Source organism: Pelecanus crispus, chromosome 10 (genome assembly GCF_030463565.1).
Source record: "Pelecanus crispus isolate bPelCri1 chromosome 10, bPelCri1.pri, whole genome shotgun sequence".
NCBI classification, from domain to species: Eukaryota; Metazoa; Chordata; class Aves; order Pelecaniformes; family Pelecanidae; genus Pelecanus; species Pelecanus crispus.
In genome coordinates, this window is record NC_134652.1 from 7,234,125 (window position 1) to 7,254,401 (window position 20,277).

The 20,277-nt window shown below is 44.1% G+C and overlaps 1 protein-coding gene across 1 annotated transcript in view; it reads right to left on the bottom strand.

The window, feature by feature from the left end:
- Positions 1 to 20,277, bottom strand: part of GRK5 (G protein-coupled receptor kinase 5) — a 173,340-nt gene that overhangs the window by 6,097 nt on the left and 146,966 nt on the right. Inside the window, exons 6-12 of the mRNA XM_075717417.1 lie at positions 20,072 to 20,164; positions 16,947 to 17,010; positions 16,265 to 16,405; positions 14,937 to 15,127; positions 10,048 to 10,085; positions 9,134 to 9,223; positions 7,645 to 7,853 (exon numbers count right to left, since the gene is read on the bottom strand). Coding sequence (XP_075573532.1) covers positions 7,645 to 7,853; positions 9,134 to 9,223; positions 10,048 to 10,085; positions 14,937 to 15,127; positions 16,265 to 16,405; positions 16,947 to 17,010; positions 20,072 to 20,164 — 826 coding nt within the window. The remainder of the gene's footprint in view (positions 1 to 7,644; positions 7,854 to 9,133; positions 9,224 to 10,047; positions 10,086 to 14,936; positions 15,128 to 16,264; positions 16,406 to 16,946; positions 17,011 to 20,071; positions 20,165 to 20,277) is intronic.

Sequence of the window (20,277 nt, forward strand, 5' to 3'; positions counted from 1 at the left end):
CAGGAGCGGGGCAGGAGGGGGACCTTGTCACTCCCTACAACTACCTGGAAGGAGGTTGTAGTGAGGTGGGTGTTGGTCTCTTCTCCCATGTGGTTAGCGATAGGACGAGAGGAAATGGGCTCAAGCTGCATCAGGGGAGGTTTAGGTTGGATATTAGGAGAAATGTCTTCATGGAAGGCATGGTCAAGCGTTGGAACAGGCTGCCCAGAGAGGTGGTGGAGTCCCCATCCCGGGAGGTGTTCCAAAACGGGCAGACGTGGCACTTTGGGGCATGGTTTAGTAGGTGTGGTGGTGTTGGGTTGATGCGGGACTGATGATCTTAGAGCCCCTTTCCAACCTTAATGATTCCATTCTAGGTTTGCTTTCATTAAAAAACAATCCAGCCACCGAGCCAGGAAACACGAAATCGTGACTCTGCCTTTAGGTGGTTTAGCGGTGGACTTGGTAGCGCAGGTTAATGGTTGGACTGGATGCTCCTAAAGGTCCTTCCCAACCTCAACGATCCCAGGATCCCGCGGTGCTCGGCGCGGCCCCGCGGGGCCGCCAGGGGGCAGCAGAGGAAAGGGCGGCGCGGGCGGGCAGCGCGCGGCGGGGCGGGCAGCGCGCGGCGGGGCGGGCAGCGCGCGGCGGGGCGGGCAGCGCGCGGCGGGGCGGGCAGCGCGCGGCGGGGCGGGCAGCGCGCGGCGGGGCGGGGCGGGGCCTCCCGCTCCCGCGGGGAGGGGTCCCGGGGGGAAGCGGCCTTGGAGCTGTGTGGCGGCTCTTCCCTGGGGCGGGGGGGGGGCTGGGTGCCCGGGTGCCCGCGGAAGGGCAGGGTTCACGCCTCGCCGCCTCCTCCGTCTCCAGCTTGCGAAGGGGGAGCTGGAAAGCAGCGGCCTCCCCTCGCCCCCTCCCCAGGGGGGCTGTGCGGACCGGTGGCACGGAGATGATCAGCCGAACTCCCGGGGGCTGCCTGCCCACGCGGGGCTCGGCCCCCATGCAGGACAGTGGGGTGGTTTGGCTTTTCTTAGCGTCCGAGTCCGTGAAGGGACCGAAACCTTGGGAGCCCCCCGGGGAGTCCCCGGGCATCCCACAAGCTGTACCCAGCCAGGGGGGTCAGCACCCCGAGCCGTGCCTTGCAGCGCCTGGCTGGGGCTCGCTTAGCGGGAGGCAAAAAGCTCTGGGACCATCCGAGGGGAAAAGAAGCGTTTCAGGAGATCAGGCGGGCAATGAGGTGCAGCCCTGCAGGACGTTGGGATGGGGAGCCGGGCAGCTCCCCTGCTAAGGCAGGCTTGTCTGGAGATGTTGCTTGTAGGCTTCCCAGCTCAGGGTATGCCCCAGTACCCTCTGCTTGTGTTGCCGTCTCAGCCACATCATCTCAATGAGGAGGAACCTTGAAAGAACAGTTTGTTCCTAATGGGAGGTTGGTAATCTTTCCTCTGGTGCCTAGCTAGCGCTGCGTTTTCTTGTCATCACAGATTTACAGGGTCACAGCTCTTTAGGCTTCTCTGAATGCTCTCCTACCCCCTGGGCATCAGTGGTTTTCTTATCTGACTTCCACAGCCTTAGCAGTTCTGCATTTTTTTTGCTAGGGGCCTCATTTCCAGCCTGAGACAGCAAATGGCTTCGGCAACCAGTGTGCCCCGTGTACGCAGAGACCATGCTCCAGCCTGTCCCGAGCAAGCTGCGACGGCAGAGGCCAGGCAGCCAGAAGAGGTGGTGAAGGGGTTTGTGGGACACAAGAGTCTTCTGCTCAGCAACTTCGGCCTCGGCCAGAGGAGACAGTATGGATTGAGGGGTGGGGGAAAAAGATAGCGGTTCTGGCCACAACAGCAACTTCCAGCTTCCGGATAGCAACATCCTTTTCTTCCTCACAGTTTCCTCTGCCTCTGCTGCTGGCTAGGTGGTGACATCTGGTCTGACCGGTCACCACTACTGGCTGGTTCACAGAGTTGGAGAAAGACTTGAAGAAACATCTCTACGCCTTGCCATCCTGTGAGCACATAGATTCATGTGATACAGCACCATACGGATCCAGCTCGTAGAAAAAGATCTTTCTCAGGGCACTTCTCTGGAGTTTGCTTTCCCTGGGTACAAGGAAGAAGGGATGTTTTGCTTTCAAATCCTTTCATGAGACTTTCAGCTCTCATGGTCTTGAGGCAAGGTTTTTTGTTGGGGGGGGGGGGTGGTGTTTTGTTTTTCTTTTGTTTTGTTTTTAAATCCCAACAGGCATATGGATTTAGCCTATGTGAAGAAGATTGCTTTGGAATTTCTAGTCAAGATCTGGTTTGCTCTATTGTGGCTGGGCAGAAAAGACAAAAGTTCTTTTGATGGCTTATTCTCATGTTGAGAGGACTTTTGTGACAAGTGCAAAGAAGAATCTGAAGGCAGAAGGACCACTTTTACTACCCATGGCTCTGATATACTTTTGGAAGTAATGCCTTGAAGCTCTCAGGAGCAGTGCTGCTGAGGAGCAAGTTGTAGTAGGAAGGGGCAGATTTCAACTTGCCTGTAGATGATAAAGGAGACCTCTGCAGTTTCTGCTCTACAAGTCAGCTGTGAAGGGAAGAAAGGGGGTTACTTTCCTGTTTGTGCAGCCAGTAATTCTCCTGCCTCTGGACTAAGTGGGAAGACCAAGCTAATCTGGGTATTTGCCCTTGCCAGGCTGTAAATGTTAGAAGTTGTTTGGAGTGCGTTGTCAGCGGATAGGGCAGTTGAGGATAGAAAAGGGCTGTCTGGGGATTCCTAGGCTCCTCTGTGATAAACAAGGGAATATTCAGTAACCTCAGGTGCAAGAAGGAAGTCTATGGAGCATGAGTGCGGTTGGTCATGGGTTGCTGGCCGCTGCAGGCTGAAAGACACAAAAGGGAAGAGGCCACTGGGAATAGGCTGGGCCTGAAAGACCACAGAAAGGAGAGGATTCTCTTGCAAAGCCCTGCTGCAGGGGAGCAGCTGCCTGCCTCTTGAGGAGAGTCCCAATGGAGAAAGAGTAAGAAATTAATGGAATTTGGTAAGCTGGAGCTGCAGCCAGCTCTAGAGATGGCAACAGATGAAACCAGACACTTCTCCTGGCTTCTGTTGTGGATATCAAGAGACAGCATGAACTAGAATATCTTTCAGAAGGGAAAGTCCTTCCTTTCTCGAGGAATAATGAGTCTTGTACCATTTCCTGCAGCCCCAGCAGCTCTCTGCAATAGTAAACCTGCGTAATAACCTGAAATATGCATCCTGTTTGGGAATCTGACAAGGGAAAGAAAACAGAGATAACAGCTATATGTTTTGAGTCATCTCTACACTTTTGTTTAATTCAGTTTCTAAGGATGCATTTAATATGAATAGAGAGCAGAACAAAAGCAACTACATCAGGCTGATGACAAGCCCTCGTGGGACAGCAGTGCAATGACCCAATCAAACATTATTTAAGTGTTATTCTACAGCCAAAGCCTATGGAGAATTCACAGAGCTTCAGATCTGAAGATGGCTTAGGCCATCCAACCATGCATGAAGTTGATGCCAAGCAGCAGACATTTATGTTTGGTAACAAAGGCTCCAGATGACACTGGGTGTGTGTAAATGATGGCAGGATTTAGTCTACAGAGTTATGGGCAAAGCGTGACTAGAATAGGGCTTTCAAAGAAGAGTCTTGAGTAGCAGCAGTGAAGTTACATTAAGGTCATCTTCTTGGTATAAAGAACTCTCTGATGCTTTCATGTCACTCATTTGATTCCCGTGGGGGATACAAACTCTGCAATGTCTGAGATTTTTTCCACGACTTCATTTTGCTTCCTTTACAAAAAGAAACAACTGTTGTGAGGATTGCTAAAAAAAGCCAACAGTCCCCAAAGCGCTGCTTTATTTATCTTCATGTGATCGGTTCATATCCAGATCATACCATGTAATAAATAAGTCCAAGTCCTAAGATGTTAGTCCTAAAATTATAGGAGTAAGGGAAACTTTTTGTAGGGTAAGAGTACAAAAAATTGCTGCTCATGAAAGGAGAAAAGCGAATGGTAAAACTGCTTCCACTGATCCAGCTGATTGAATAGTTTAAGGGATCACCTAGATAAATTTCAAACCTGAAATAGAAGTAAACATACTATTTTTAACAATTTTTAGAGAATAAAGAAGTAATACTATGGTCACCTCTCAATTACTAAATGGGACGAGACAGTGGTGTGGGAACTGTAGATGCCAGAATGACATAAATGGCTGTATATTGCACTGCTGCTGCTTATGAAATCACAGCCCAGTCTGGCCACCTGAAGAGTCAAAACTGTGTCGGGCATGGGTGACAATGAAGCTTATTGCAAAGGCTTACTACAGAAGATTTTTTATTATTATTATTATTAGCAATACCAAGAGCAATGATAATCGTTTGAAGAGCACCTTGATGTGTGTGAGGTGCCTCTCAAGATAGATGAAAGAGCAGTTATTCTCAGGCAGCACTGATAAACTTGAAGGTGTCATAATGTGCGAACAATTTGGTTTCCAGGGGTGAAAGCAGAGAGGAGGGATGAAATCAGGCAGGAGTAGTAGCAGTATGATGACGCAGTTTCTGGTGGTGAGTGAGAAGGAGAAAAAACTGCTTTTAGAGAAAAAAAAAATTCCATCATCTTTTAGTTGGTTGGGGAGGGGCTTTGGGAAGGAAATGGAGATCAGAATCACAGAACAGCTGGGGCTGGAAGGCGCCTCTGGGGATTGTCTAGTCCAATCCCTCTGCTCAAAGCAGAATCACCTAGAGCATGTTGTTCAAGGCTGTGTCCAGCTGGGTTTTGGATGTCTCCAAGTGTGGAGACTCCACAACATCTCTGGGCAAGCCGTTGCAGTATTTCACTACCCTCACCACAGAAAAGTGTTTCCTGATGTTTAGAGGGACCATCCCGTGTTTCAGTTTGTGCCCATTGCCTCCCATCCTGTCACTGGGCACCAAACCAAGAGTTTGGCTCCATCTCCAACCAGAGATCCCTTTTGTGGAGTCAAATGGGAGCTGCAGGAATAAGAAGCGGCGGGGAAGATAGTCTGCAGGAAACGTAGACAAATAGGACACTGACAGAGTGACAGAAGAGCACAGCAATACGGGCCTCTCCAATACTGTTGACTTGAATGCACTTCAAGTCACATCTTTGGATGCAAGACTGCACTTGTCAGGGAAAACAAGCATGTACATCAATGAAGTACAAGTCATAACAACAACAATCAGGGAGCATTTCCTAGAAAGATTAGATTTTTTCACAGAAAAAACACACCATGAAGCAGTTATGTTATATGGGAACTATGGGTTGGGGAACTTCCCAGAAAGCCAGCTGCCCCTGTTCCTAATTATTTATTATTCATCTCTGTTTCAGTCCAAAATGAGGGCTGATTTATGGGAAATGACTTACAAAATGAAACATGGAAATATGGGATGGATGATGATTAATGGGAGCTATGATATGTGCCTGCAAAAATAAACATCCACGAGGGGAAGGCTGACATGGGGTGACACTAAAGGCTTTTCATATGAGTAAATTAACGAAGACAATACATTTCCTGATGGAGACGCTATTAGCTCATGGAGTAAGTTTTGAAGAGAAGGTTAGGAGACATGGTGGAAAATATGTTGTTTCTCACTCCTGCCCTTAAGAGTCCACAACAGGAAAGCCTCTTGTGTTGGACCTTTGTGAAGGCTCAAGTTGGATTTATGTACTGCAACTTCATGCTTCATTTTGCAGGTATGATGGATACTTAATTATCACTTTTTTGTTTCCTTGTTAAGATGCTGATACAAAGCAACAAAGTTCTGGTTTTCAATATAAAGAGCAAAAAGTATTTGAGAAAATACATTTGAATCACGGACTTTTAAAAATAAAATTTGATAAAATAAAGATTTGATAAAATAAATGGCTTTTGGATGGAAAACCACAAATGCCATCATGCTCATTATCAGAAGTAAGGATCTTCCAGCCTTAAGGCACAGTAATTTCAATGCATTAATGCTCAAAAATGACAGGGCTATCTTTGGATCCATTAAGAGTTTCCACAGACCACCTAAATAAACATGCCACATGATTGGACAGTGAAGCAGTAATGATCAAGCGGTCAGGAATGATTTACATACAGTTCATGGTTCCCTGAGGCAAGGGAATGAACTAGATGACTTCCTGAGGTCCCTGACTCCCTGAAACCATAGACTCTATGGCTTGAAGATGAAAATGTCCACTACAGTATAATGACTTCCACTGTCTACTCCCCTGGGAGTGGTAGGTCATCTCCAGCACTCTCCCATCAATGCTACATTTAATTCTTCTCAGCTTTAAGTTCTCATGGGCTTGGTTATTTTCAAAGTATACTTTCATTCTATGATGGCTCATGCCTGCAACTAACTACAGAACAAGCAACAAGAATATAATTTTTGCCTCATGACACTTTCATTTCATGCTACCAACAGGACGTGCACAAACTCTCTGCCACTCCCGCAGACACTGCTCCTCACCTGGTGGGAGTGGAGATGCTGCTAGAGAAGAGATGGCAGGCTGTTTGAGCACATTAAATGGTCTGTAACAGCCTGTGGCTGTCCTAGATCCTCCCACGCCGACTTCACTGGGGGCTCTGAATCGCAGATTAAGGGCAATGAATGGCCTAGAGTATCTATCAAGAGTGATGTCAGTTAATTACTACCCCTGGGATTCAGCAATGAGTTGGTGCACTGTGAGTTAATGACTTCCAGGCATGATACTTGGCAGTACTACCATTATTATTTTGCAAGGGGACTTCAACGTCTCTTCATGAAGCCAGCCAACCAGAATGTTGTTGATCTGCTGTTTCCTTGCCTGTTGCACAAGATAGTGGTGAAACTCTCACTACCTATTTGTTGACCTTTCTTTCCCTTCATTCTCTCTCTACCAGTATACACAGATATGTCATTGTCTCCAAAGGAGACTTCACTCTTTAGCAAACAACATCAAGAAAAAAGGCCACATCCCTTTCCAAATTACAATTCAGCCTTCTAAAGATGGATGTCGACAAGACATAGATGAATTCAGACACAGCTTTGAGATTTCTCAGAGGGTTTGAGGATTTCCATTGTCAGACAAGGCTATTGTACTACGAAAATGACTCCCAGCTGAAAGAGTGAGAAAACATTTTAAAGGACAGCTCAACAGTATTAAAAAAAGCTGGATACCCTGGCACCCTGGGGGAAAAGCTGCTAACAAAGTTAGTGAGATGGGGTGGGACAACATTTGAGTGTCACAATAATTTCATTGCATAATCTTTGTCCTGCTTACCCCCAGCTCTCACCAAAGACAATGGAAGCATGGGGTTTTCAGTTCCTTGCAGGAGACAATCAGAGTTTTGCATCATCAAGTCCTTTTTATTTTTTCTACAAGATTATAAAAGACAGAAATGCATTCTTGACTGCAAACTAGCATTCAAAGTCTCACGAGAATAGATACCACTCCCTTGGCCATAAAACTTTGGCGAGGACTCAAGATGACCATGATGAATCTCATGGAGAAGCAAGCCCAAATAAACACAACTTGAATGACTAGAGAATGCAGTCACCCCATCAACAGACGAGCTGTTTAGTCCTTGTCTCTGCAGCCCCTCTATGGTACCGTGTTACTGCTCAAACTGTGTCATATACAGCTTGCTAATGAAGCTGCCACACTGGGCCTTCAAGCCCCTTACCATTTTACAGATGGACTTGGCCTCCTCAGAAAACTTATGGGAGTACACCTCTTCTGTCTCCAGCACTCTTCTGTCCACTTCTTCCCTCTTCACCTTCTCTTTCCTTCCACGAAATGGTGATTGCCCAGCAATCATTTCATAAATGAGACAGCCTAGCCCCCAGTAGTCAGGGCTGAGTGTGTATCTCTGGTTGTTCAACACTTCTGGAGCTGTGAAGGAGAAAGATGTGTCTTGTGGAAATGCTCGATATTTACATAGGCAAAAAAATTAAATTTCTAGAAGTTCCATTTTGGTGACCAAATACACATACACAGAGAATGGTGGGTAAAATATAAAAACACCTCCTGATTTCTGTTGATGGCATTGCAGAAAATGCAGCATGCTACATGCCAGGTTTTTTTCTCTACATGCTACATGCCCTGTGCATGCTGTCTTCTGACTTCTCTACCAAGTCAGACCAATTAAAAAAAACAAAAAGAAGTTGAAGCGAAGTATTAAGCAGAGGCCTAATCTTAAGTGTCGTTCCAGATTTCTCCATTTAGGGAAGAAATGACATAAAAACACACATCCTGTAAACAGCAGTGATATTTCTTCAAAAGCAAATTCTGTCGTTTTGCTCAATTTAAAACTTTTTTTTTCCCCCTTTAAAAAACAAATCCATTTATTTTGCATTGCAGCCAATCCAGTGTGCTTTGGGCATATGGTCACTGTCTTGCAGGCATCCTCACTTCCATATGTGGGTACATACACACACACACATGCTCACAAGTACAGTCTTAGTGTGTGCACAAGCTTACACTGAGATAACAAAATTTAGAAATGACAACTGATTTGCTTGCTTTCATTAAAGTCTCCATATGGTCTAACAGTGGCTCATATCAGGTATTTTCTATTTAGTCAAATAAGTATAAGCAATTTTTATTCCAAGGCATATGCCCACCCAGAGAATGCATGAAAATAATTACATTGAATTTAGAAAACAGATCTAGTTAAAACAGGGAGTGTGTTTTTTACCAATGTACAAAACTCTACTTCTTTTGTGCAGCCTCCCCTGCACCTAGGGGGGTCTCAAGATGGCTGTGGTCAAGGTTCCATAGGTGCAGACTTACCCATTTTATCATAAATATACAAATACATTTTAACTATTATACAAAGCAGCAACTAGAAAGAAACCTTTCTTTTATGCACATAACCCTCCTAAAATAAATCTACGCTAAAATCACTAGTATCCCAGTTGTTTTCTCTCCTTTTAATTTTCTTTGCTGATTTTGGATTATAGACCAGTCTCATTAAGAGCTGCTGTGGTCCATCCTTTCGCCCACTTCTGATTTCCACTATCATGACTCCATGGTGGGTTGCTGCAGGACACTGGACCCAGCTGAATGTGAATCTTTTTTTATTCTTTTTCTTAAGCCTACATGGCAGAAAGGTCTCAAACACTCAAGTAATCTCAGAAAATTATCAAAAAGATAAGCTACTGAAGACTTACCCATATATCCTACTGTTCCTACTCTTCCACGGATTGATTCGCCCTCAGGGATTTTAACAGCTAGACCCAAATCAGATATTCTAATATGGCCTAAAGAGGAAAAAGAAACAAAACAACACAAAACAGGTATAATAATATGACCCAAATCAGTTCAAAACCACAACCGCACACAAAACACATCGGTAAAATATTCTTGCAATTTACTGTTCAGACATTTTAAGAAAAGATTGTTCTGAATCACTGAGTTGGAGCAGTTTCATTGATAAGGAAAAGAGGAATAACTAAGGGTGTTAGAATGCAGAGAAAGTAATTTTAACAGTGAGGCTATGGACTAGAGTGGATTGAGTTAGGTATTTTAAACCCAACTGAAAAAAGGCAATGAGGAGCACGCTGGAGGGAAGTATCTTGAACTGAGCACAGGGGATAGATGGGCAGACATAATTCTGTAACTCTCTGATGGCTGAAGGGGCTACATCTGGTCTGTAAGTCAGCATGAGATTTGATTATCGCTGCCTTCAGCAACAAACGGGTACCTGGGTTCGCATAAAACGAGAGTTAGCTCAGCAAAGGATGAAAGCACTTTTGAAAATGGAGCGGGGAGCACAAATTTGGCAATCCCAAGTTCCTCTGTGTTGTGTCAGCCTTGCAAGAATAAGGATGGCAAACCAATGGAAAAAGGCAGACACCGCCAGCAAAGCCGCGCTCTTGAGAGCAGACCCTGCTGAGCAGCACGGCTGCTTCATTCCACCCGTGCGGTGAGCTCTAGTGCTTCACCCACCCCAAGACTGAAGTATTAATGCATGCTGAGCCCCTTAGTCACTTCAGAGCATTATTTGTCTTTGTGCGATATATATCCTAAAACTAACTTAATCTACTTTACTGTGAAAGCATCTCTGTAAACCTCTGAGACTTACCATAATCATCTAGCAGGATATTTTCTGGCTTCAAATCTCTGAAAATGAAAGATAGCCGTTATTTGTATGAAGCTGGTTTTGATAACATAACCATACGACAGTGTGTGAATGCATTTATTACTAGTAATAAACCATTGAGTGTCAACTCAAACAGCAAGGAACTCATGAAACCAATACAACTTTCTACAACTCACTTCATAGATAGACTGAAACCATATGTCTTTTTCTAAACTGGAGTTACATTTTTTCACTAAGCCAAGCTTTTAGTTCCTAATCCACTCTATAATGGACTCATCCATCTAGTCCACTAAGCCCTGTAAACCAAGCCCTATAGTCCTAGGTGTTGTTAAATCTCTGTAACATTTTCTGTTACAAAATCTTTTGTTAAAAAGAAATTTTATTTAATAATAATAATATTTAATGATATTTAAGTTTTAAAATATTTTATTTGCATATGAAAATGGAAATAGCAATCTGTTGGGCTCAAATTTTCTATGCCTGGCATCTGACTCAGACCAAATACATGAAATGTGTATACATGCACTTGTGCACATATGTAATAATTTCAGCGAGTTTGGAAAATGAGGGGCAGAGTGGGGAATGCTGTGCCCAGATTAAGATTCTTCTTACAAACATTTGTGAAACTGTAGTGGCTATGTGGTTTGGAGCAACGCCATGAAAATTGGCAAGGTGGTCACTCTGATGTCAAAGATGTGCCTTTTACTGCTCCTGTGAAAAAAAATTCCCCAATCTGGCCAAGTTATAAACTTTTGAAAAAAATAATCCCAGTTTTCATATATTGAGCAGAGCCTTGGCAGGTCATTCTTCTGAAAGGTTTGTCTGCACCAAACCCGCTCCACCAGTTGCTGCTTCTAGATGCTGCGAGGCCAGCCGTGCTCAAGTCCCCTCGCTTGGCCAAGGCTATTTTCCAAACCTGGGAGCTGAGCACACCTTTGCTGCCGCCGCTGCTGTTCCTGGATGCGGTGGGCTGCTGTCGAGGTGGGAGCCAGGTGGGCTCCTTCCCCTCCTCCCCATGCCACTAAGCAGGGACAAGGCACAGCCTGCTGCTAGTGCAGAGCGGGAACGAAGCCAGCCTGGGAGATGGAAATGGGCTCAAGCTGCGCCAGGGGAGGTTTAGGTTGGATATTAGGAAAAATTTCTTCACGGAAAGGGTTGTCAAGCATTGGAACAGGCTGCCCAGAGAGGTGGTGGAGTCCCCATCCCTGGAAGCATTCAAAAAATGGGTAGACGTGGCACTCTGGGACATGGTTTAGTCTAGTCTGCCCTTGACTGGTTTAGTGTGGACTTGGTAGTGTAGGTTAATGGTTGGACTGGATGATCTTAAAGGTCTTTTCCAACCTAAACAATTCTATGATTCTATGGGACATGGAAGTGTCAGAGGGAAGACGGGGACGTGCTGGGCAGGGAGTGTCCCAGAAGGACCGTGTGATGGGAGCAGGCTGTGCTGGCTCAGGAGCCTGAATAAGGCACCAGCGCAGCTGGGAGAGGCAGGGAAAAATGTATTGCTGCAATTCACAACATCATGCCCTGACATTTAGCTGATCGACTCCTACTGAAACACAGCGTTTAGCCTGGTGCAAATCCAAGAAGCGCTTGGCCTCATCTTGTTTTAAGGCCTCCTTGCATTTGTGAACCAGCTTGATCCCGTTAGCTTCCCAGCAAGATGCATTTCTTTTCAAAGAGCAAAGAGAGGGGGGTGTACAAGAGAAACCCTCGCACCAGGAGATCAGTGCGTTGCACAGAGTCTGTGCAGGAGCCCGCCCTGCATTTCAAGCTGCATCACTCTGGTGTTGTGAATTTTCCTGTGAAAGGAGAGGGGTGTATCATAGTTTTGACAATGCCGAGATTAAAATTTCAAAACTTGTCTCATTTTTATTTATTATTTCAAGCAAGAACATAGAGCACTGTGACCAATCTCGTCTTCTTGCTTGCTTCAGACCTTCTTGACCTCTCAAGATAAACTTCACCAGGTGCTCAGTGGTACCAAGCCTACTTTTCAAATAAACAATACTGAAATACGTGAAGGGCAGCCAAATGCTAAGGAGAAGCTGTGATTTTGTTTAACATACCACTGTGGGCTTTCCCTGCCTACCAGCAGAAAGTTTCCAATACTGGAGCAACACGGTCGAGGGCATTTCCAAGTTATTTTTAAAAATTTATTCCAATTCCCTTAAGAAATGTTTCCTTGAAGAACTCAAGCTTCATTAGTTACTTCATCCTCTACACCAGTAGTTATTAGTCCCGCTTACAGGTGTGACTGTGGCCAAATGACAAGAATCCTGCATGCAAGTTGGGAAATGCTGTCTTTCAATGAGAAAATGAGAGACTCCACGAGGAGTCTGAGAACAGCAGCTCAGTCCTTACAGTCCTCTAGTGATTTAGGGCAATTAGGGAGGTTTTCCTTCCCCCCAGACATCAGTTGTCATTTCTCTCTTCAGATTTCTGGTTCCTCAGGACCAAGGCTGGTTTCCTTTGCACGGCCAACACTTCCAAGTGCCAAGGAGGAATGTGATTTTTGTACTGAAATGTCTAGGAGAAATAAAACTCCCCGGTGGACAGAGTTACATGTAAGGCTACTTCCCAGTGGCGCAGCTTCCCGTATGCAAACTATATAAACTAGCCTTGCCTAACTATACTGAAACCTAAACTGCTGGCACTGCGCTCACGCTAGAAAGGTGATGGTACCTTGTTTGGCTGTACGGGACAGCATAAACAACTCAATTAATTATGGTGAACAAGGCTTTACTGTATATTTGTGATATAGGGCAATGTGATCTTGATGCTGACTGGAGCTTCCAGGCATGGCTATAGTATATATATAAATACTTCACATATAGATATAAAATACATATAAAAATAAAAATTATAGGTATATATAAAAAAAATTCAAGGAGAACCAGCAGCTTTTTATGTTTGCTTTCCATGAACAATGGACCCGTTGACCTTTACTAACATAAGCGCCATGTTTGGCAAGGGAATTCTGTATCGGGTAAATCTGACTCTGAGCCTGGTTGTTCTCTCGGGTCATGTCCGCAGCATGCGTCACTGGCCCACAAGATGGGGATGTATTTTCCGATGCTGTGATTTACTCAGAAGCATTTTGTTCATAGAAAATGAAATTAAATTTGAGGAATAAGTGTTTCGTGATGAATTATTCACCTTGAGAAAGCGGTAGCATTTAGCTGCTATATTTTATTGACCTATATAGCACTCCTCAAGGGTCCCAAAACACGCTGCGGTATTACAAATTAGGGGTCTATGCAGATTTTCCTAAAATACTGCTAGAAAACATCACCTACAAGGATAAAATATCATTCATCATCAAATGAATGTGCCATCTGAGGTGTAAACTAGCAGCTCCTTTAAGAGTAACACGAAAACAACTGCTTAAGGAAGTAGGATGCCATTCTCTCAGAGCCACATACTATTTTAGGTGGCCAGATCTAATTTGTTTTATTAGAAAGTGGCATTAGTATGGCATTTTACCAGGCCTGTTACGAATGTACCAGTCATTTTCATCAATAAAGTATGCTTGTGATTTAGTACTTTTTAAAGAAACACTATAATACCTCCTAAAACTTTTTTGAATGTGGTAGGATGTTTTTTCAAGAAAAGGGAAGCCAGACACGTCACTCATTATTTGATTTTTCAGTTGACATTAAACACTTAATTCCATTTTGTTCCTTGGGAAAAAAATTGCCTTCTTGGGCCAGCGCCAACTAAATCAGCATGTTATCTGTCTGCCCTCCTTATGCCAGCTAGCGAGATCTGAGTCACAGTGAGGTAGCCAAGTGGCAGTTTTCTAGAGATCTCCTTCAAGGAACAACAACATTGTAATTTCTGTGTGTACAAGCGTATGCAGAATGCTTATTACACAGGGGCTTATCGAATGATTTAAAGTGTGGCTTAGTTTTTAAAAACAGATTATTGTCTATTAATCATTGTCCTTGGAAGGTCTTTCATCCATTTACAGGACCTCTTCTGCTGTGAATGCCAGCAATAATGATTTCACAAGGGATGATGAAGACAAACATTAAATGTTGTTTACAACTACATTAGTCGTTGATTAAAAAAGATAAATCCTCATGGAGTCACAAGAACTCTGCAGTCACCCTGCTTATCCAGCAAGTAAACTCTCTGTTGCCCTGGAAAAGTGCTTGTATAGAGCTGTAAGCCAGACTGGAAGCTGAGAACTTAAGAAATTTGTCCTGGAAGCCGGCTGCCTGTCACCGCGCCGGGCAGCGCTCTGCCCGATGGCTGCACCCGCAGCGGGTGGGATGCTGCCAGCAGGACGCCTCTGTTGCATGGCTGTGAATGTGCCTCTTCCACGGCTGGCATGCTACGGCCACCATCACGATGCAAGCCAGCTAATCAAACTAGTTGGTGTCCTACAGCGTAAATCCATGCCTTCTTCTCAAACACCCTCTTGTTCCAACTGCGCTCCCCCTAAGATAGGAGACATGGTTTTTCCACATCTGACGTGCTGCAGCCCCTAATGCAGTATAACCTAACTAATTAAAATAGAGGCTTGAACAGAATGATCTCCATTTCATACCAACTAGAAACTGGATTCCTTAATGAAATCCCTTTAAAGAAACTTTCACGATTTTCTTATGTCACCCAGTGCACGCTGAGGTAGGGTTTGGGGAGCTTTGTGGTAGTTCTGTATAATTTAGACAGGATGTATTTAGTGAAGCAACTGCTTCCTTCCATAATTACTGAATCATACTGTATTTCTACAGGGCTCTGTGAAATTTCAGCCAAAGCACTGAGGCGTCTAAGCTGTACAGCACCACAATGAGTAGTGAGGATGCAGGCAATTCTTTTCTCCCCAGAAAAGATGTCCTAAGGCTCTAGAGAGTGCTTACCTGTACACAGTATTTTCTCTATGTAGGTCTTCTAAGCCACAAAGAATCTCTGCTGCGTAAAACAATGCTCTTTCCTCCTCAAAGCCTGGGTTTCCCATGTTGTAGATATGAAACTTCAGGTCACCTCCATTCATTATGGTCAGAACTAAACACAGTGCATCCTTTGTTTCATAGGCATAGGCTAAATTGACCTAGAAAAAGATTTGTAGCATAGTTGTGACAGTTCAGTTAGCTGCTAAGAAGAAAGCACTAACTTTTCATTAAAGATTTTCTGTAGAAAAGGAAAAAAATACATTGACTGAATTTGATATGGGCCTTATTACAATAGCAAACATACATTTTAAAAGTACAGAAAAATCAGGTGTTAGGATTTTATAGATTAATTTGTTGAATCCAGCCTATTCATCACCAGAACCCCTCAAGGTTAATGCTCAGATAGCTTCACAGGCTGGACAAACATACTAAATCCAGACATACTTTTCCACATAAGAGAAATCTTAATAGTCAAGGGAATCTACACCTTGAGCTGCACTGTTTTGCTGGATAGCTGTCAAAACCCCTTCACCTCAGCAGGTTCCCAGGAAGACCCAGGTAGCCCAGTCCTGCGGTGGTCAAAGGGACCATCACTGAGCCGTGAAGGTCAGCATCACCCTTGTGAGGCTCTGGTGGGTGCCCCAGGAACGATCAGACAAGCCAAAAGCTACCCATCACTTTTAAATGTGTGCCATGGCCTTCTGCCAGAGGTAAGTAAACATCTTGCATCTGTTGTATTCATAATGTTTCCTAAAATAACTATAAAGAACATGACAGATGCTGAGATAACAACACCTTTTTTTTTTTTTTTTTTAAAAATCTAAGGCAAGTTTTTAAAGAGACACAAGAGCTGGCAGATCTCAGGAAAGCCCTACGTCAAGCAGACCAGCTCCACGTCACCGGCTAGATGCTTCTACTAGCCAATCTCTTCTGATCTATTTGGGTTGAATCTCCTTCAGTCTCCTCCAAGCTCCTCTCTCCCAGACACTGGGAATTCAGGTAATCAAAGCTGGATAAAAATAGCTCAGCCTGATGCAGCCCTGATGCAAGTCAGGGTTGCAAAATGCATCATATTCCCATGGTAGGAACAGGCACCTTGTTTGGTGCATTTCTCACAGACCAGAGAGTAAAATGAGACTTGGTAAAGGTGCATGGAGCAGGACTGAGGTGCTAAGCGAAGGGACTCAGCTTCTGGCACCTTCCTTGTAGCAGGAGGAGGAGGAGGCATCGGATTCAACAAGAAGAGTGCTCAGCAGGTGAGCAGGGAGCTGAGCGCTAGGGAGTTCAATACTCACTACAAACTGACTATTGACTTTTTCTAAAATCTGCTTTTCATTTAGTGCCATGGATTCGCCTTTCCTCTTTTTTATTCTCTTCTTCTCTAATCTCTTGCAGGCATACATCTTCCCTGTCGCTCGGACTTGGCAAGCACAGACCTGCGAATTAAAGAGAACAATTGCTGGGTAAGTCAAAGCAAACGCTGTGTCTGGGTTGCACTTTACTCCTCATGATCTGATCTGATTTAGTCCTTTTAAGGTTAGAGACGGCGGCGTAGCAAATAAGGCATAGGCGGGGGCAGCTGGGGAACCGACTTCTGTTTCCAAACCTGCTGTGTAATATTGGTTTAATTATTTCACTTTCCTCTGCCTGCTTCCTATCCCACCTCCTTTTGTCTGTGCAGATTGTAATCTTCTCGGCTAAAGCCCGTCCGTGCCTCCTCTGACTCTGCTGCCTCCACAGCGACCTCGAGCCATCAGTAAAATAGAAATAAGGGTGTGACCCTGATTCCACTGTGAGTTCCACAGTCAAATACAAAATAATTCTCAAAAGTGTTCTTTTGAGATTACGGTGTCATGAGAGGTTAAGTAAAACTGTCAGCAATTAATGAAAATCAGCCTCTGTCGCATCAGGCTCCTGTAACCTGCAGTGCCTGAGAAGTAAGAAACGCTCTTAACAGAAACTTTCAGAATTACTCACCTCCCCAAAGCCACCTTTCCCTAGCACCCTGTACTGCCGAAACGTGTTTTTCGTTACTGGTTGCCTGGAAGAAAAGGAAATAAAAAAAGAGAAAAGACACACTACATTTAATGCACTCTCTGTGATTTATTTATTTCAGAGCATACTTTTGAAAAGCAAAATAGATAAATATTATATAATCACGTTATTTCAAGGTAATCATATTATATAATATAATATATAATTATGTTATTACATTACTTCAATACTATGTATGGCTTGAACTTTTCAATTCCAACATATTAAGCTGTAATAAAATACAACACATTAGTGAGTCATCAGTATAAATTCTCCTAGCATCTTAGGACGAAGGCGGGTTCTGAATCTCCATTATATAGCTTTGGCCTTTGTTAAGCAAAGAGGAGGCCTGAGAGCTTCCAACAAGGTATTAATTCTCATGATATATAGGAATTTTTTAAGGGTAGTGCTGGGCTAACACTTTCTTGCTTTGCTTGGTCTTCAAGATGAGAAACAGAGATCCAAAATTCAATCCACCAGAAAATATTTCTGGTTTCTTGACCTTAAACAAAACAGGAAACTGATGTGAAACAAGGAAAGAAACAATCCCGGGAACCGGAGAGGCGGGTTTAGGTCCCATTCGCAGGAGGGGAGAGCAGGAAGCCCTGGGGTACCTGCCTCCAGGGAGAGCATCGTGGGCAGGAAGGGAGGGAAAGCATCTCTTTCCTTTTAAGGGCCAAATTAAGCGTTAAATACGTCTGTCTGTCTTTCCGAGGGCAGAGTGCTCCCTAACAATCACAAGACACAATCACTATACCATCGTACAGGATTCCCACAAAGTGCGGCTCTACCAAAAGGGCTCCAGCCCTACATCTAACTTATACCACATTTGTTATCATCAAAGTTTTATAATGTGATGGAAGAAGAACTCTAGATTAGGAGAGATCCAGTTTTGTATCCACCGCACCATCACCGAAGTTTTACAACTATATTAGCAGTCGATATGAATATTCCTACCAGCTTTGTTTTCCTCTGGCGGGCAGCCAGTCGGCAGAGGGAGCACAATAACGTGGCTGTTCCCACAACAGTGATGATGAGGTTGATGACAATAAGGAATGAATGTTAAAGTGAATCATTTCATTTATGTTCATTATTGTTTTTAAAAGTGGGGGAAGAAAAATACGCAGAAGGCCAAAACTAGAGGAGGAAAAGATGCTATTTTCAGGCTTCTGTGAAGATGCTGCAAATGCTATTGGGGTTAAAGCAACAATTAGATAACTACATGCTCAGCAATGTCCCTGGAATAAATGGACTGTTTGACTCCTCCGTTGGAGCCAGCAGGCTATCAGGAGCTGTTGATCACTCGTTGCTACTAACATCTCTTTGCTAATCCTAAAAGCAGTTGTCCCAGCTTCTTAAGCCGGATAGGCACATCCAATAGCTTGTCATGTTTGTTGGGGGAATGGAAAAAACAAATCCTCAAAGCATTTGAGAAAATTCCTTATCCCAAATGTGACAATAGATAGGAAATAGCCTGGCTAGAGATGAATCACCTGGTGTTTTTTTAATTGAAATGGAAGAGTAAATGCTGGATTCAGTAAAGCTGGCATGTGGAGCACGTCTTGGCATGAAATGGCTCACCGCTTCTCTTCCCTCTTGTGCAGCAGCTTTGTAGCTTTCCAGGGAGAGGAACTGGCACAGCTCCTTTGATCTCCGAGGTATCATGCTGATACACACCGCTCATGGATCTGGCCCTAACTCAGCTGCCGTAATTAATTCCATTTGTGCAAACTGGGGCTTCTCTCAACTCAAGGTCACTGTTACTCAGCAGTGTATGTCTGCTACAGCCCTCACCAACAAGGAGAAGGCAAAGGCCCCTCTTCTTGCAAATTAATACTCACTAAGGCTGCCTAGTTATTAAATGTGCTCAGAAATGTCTAGCCAATAAATATGGTACGAGGACCTATATGCTGTATTTTTGTCTGTTTACAGTGATTTAATAATTGTGGTAACTGGTCCAGACAAAAAGTCACCATATTCAGAGTGCAGCTAAACAGAAGGACAACTGAAGTTGCCGAATGTACTTTAATCATACCTAATGTGCCTAATGTACCATTAAACAGCTGAACACTTGAGCTTTAGAAGCCAAGACTGGCTCCCTGGTATTTTGGGGTGGATTGCTGTTTTATTCTTTACTTCCCTAGCAAGCAGCATCTGTTTCAGTCTTGCTTGGGCACAGTGTTTGCAAATGCAAAAGCCAGAGGCTTGATGCGTATCTTACGTTTAGCATTCTAGATGCACAAGGGTAGGTTATAAAAAAGTGCAATGTGTCCTTCAAGCTGTGCCACAAGTAGCTCGTTTTGACAAGGCCTACAATGAAATTGGCCACAGACAATTTCACAACAATCCTCTCAGACTGCAGGAGATTTGGATTCCTATTTTTTGTAGGCTGTAGGTCTTGCTCTCTTCACTTGCCATGCACAAGCATACTGTGCAAAAAAGGTGCCCAAGCTCCTTGCAGGAGCATGTCACCTTCAGGAGTGCTGTGTCCCTAGGAGAGAAGGAAGCATCTGGAGAGTATTTATGGGTGTAAGCACATTCATGGATGACGAAGGAGCACTATATATCCCAGACACCAACCGTGCTCATTGGATGGTCACAGATGGAGACTTAGCTCATGGTTAAATTGAGACTAATGCCAACAGAACCGTGACTTTTCTACATGGCATCTTCCTGTGGCTAAAGCCATTACCTCTCATGAGCCTTCTAACAATGAACACTTACAAACAAATGCTAAAATTAGGAAAGCCTCCCTGGAGCTCTCTGGGAGAGCTTCCCTGGAGCACAGCTCAGGGAAATGGGGAATGAGTCTTGACGGACCTTCTTGAAGGAGAACAGTGAAAAGAGGGAGAGAATCGCTGCACAGAGAGGGCCATAAATGGCAAACATTAGGATGAGGCACAGTAATGCTGTAGAAAGGCCAAACTGTCTTTCTCTTGAAGGCAAAGGGAGCAAACACGTACTATCTCAGCTGTCAGATTTTGACCATATGCTAAAGGCTTTGCATGGAAAGTGAAAATAAACCTTTTACATTCATTTTTAATTAACAAAAACATTGTGACACTTACCTTTCCAACCACTTCCACTGGAGAAACCTGTCGAAGTACATGCTGTTTAGGTACTCTTGGAATGGTTCCCCACTGAGGTGGTCAAGGACAGATCTATCTCAGATGAAAAGGATATATAAGTATTTTATAATCCTGAACTTGGAGCAAGAGAGAAACAAAACAAGAGGAGAAAATACAGACTTCTATGGTAGGACCATTTTCCTTCT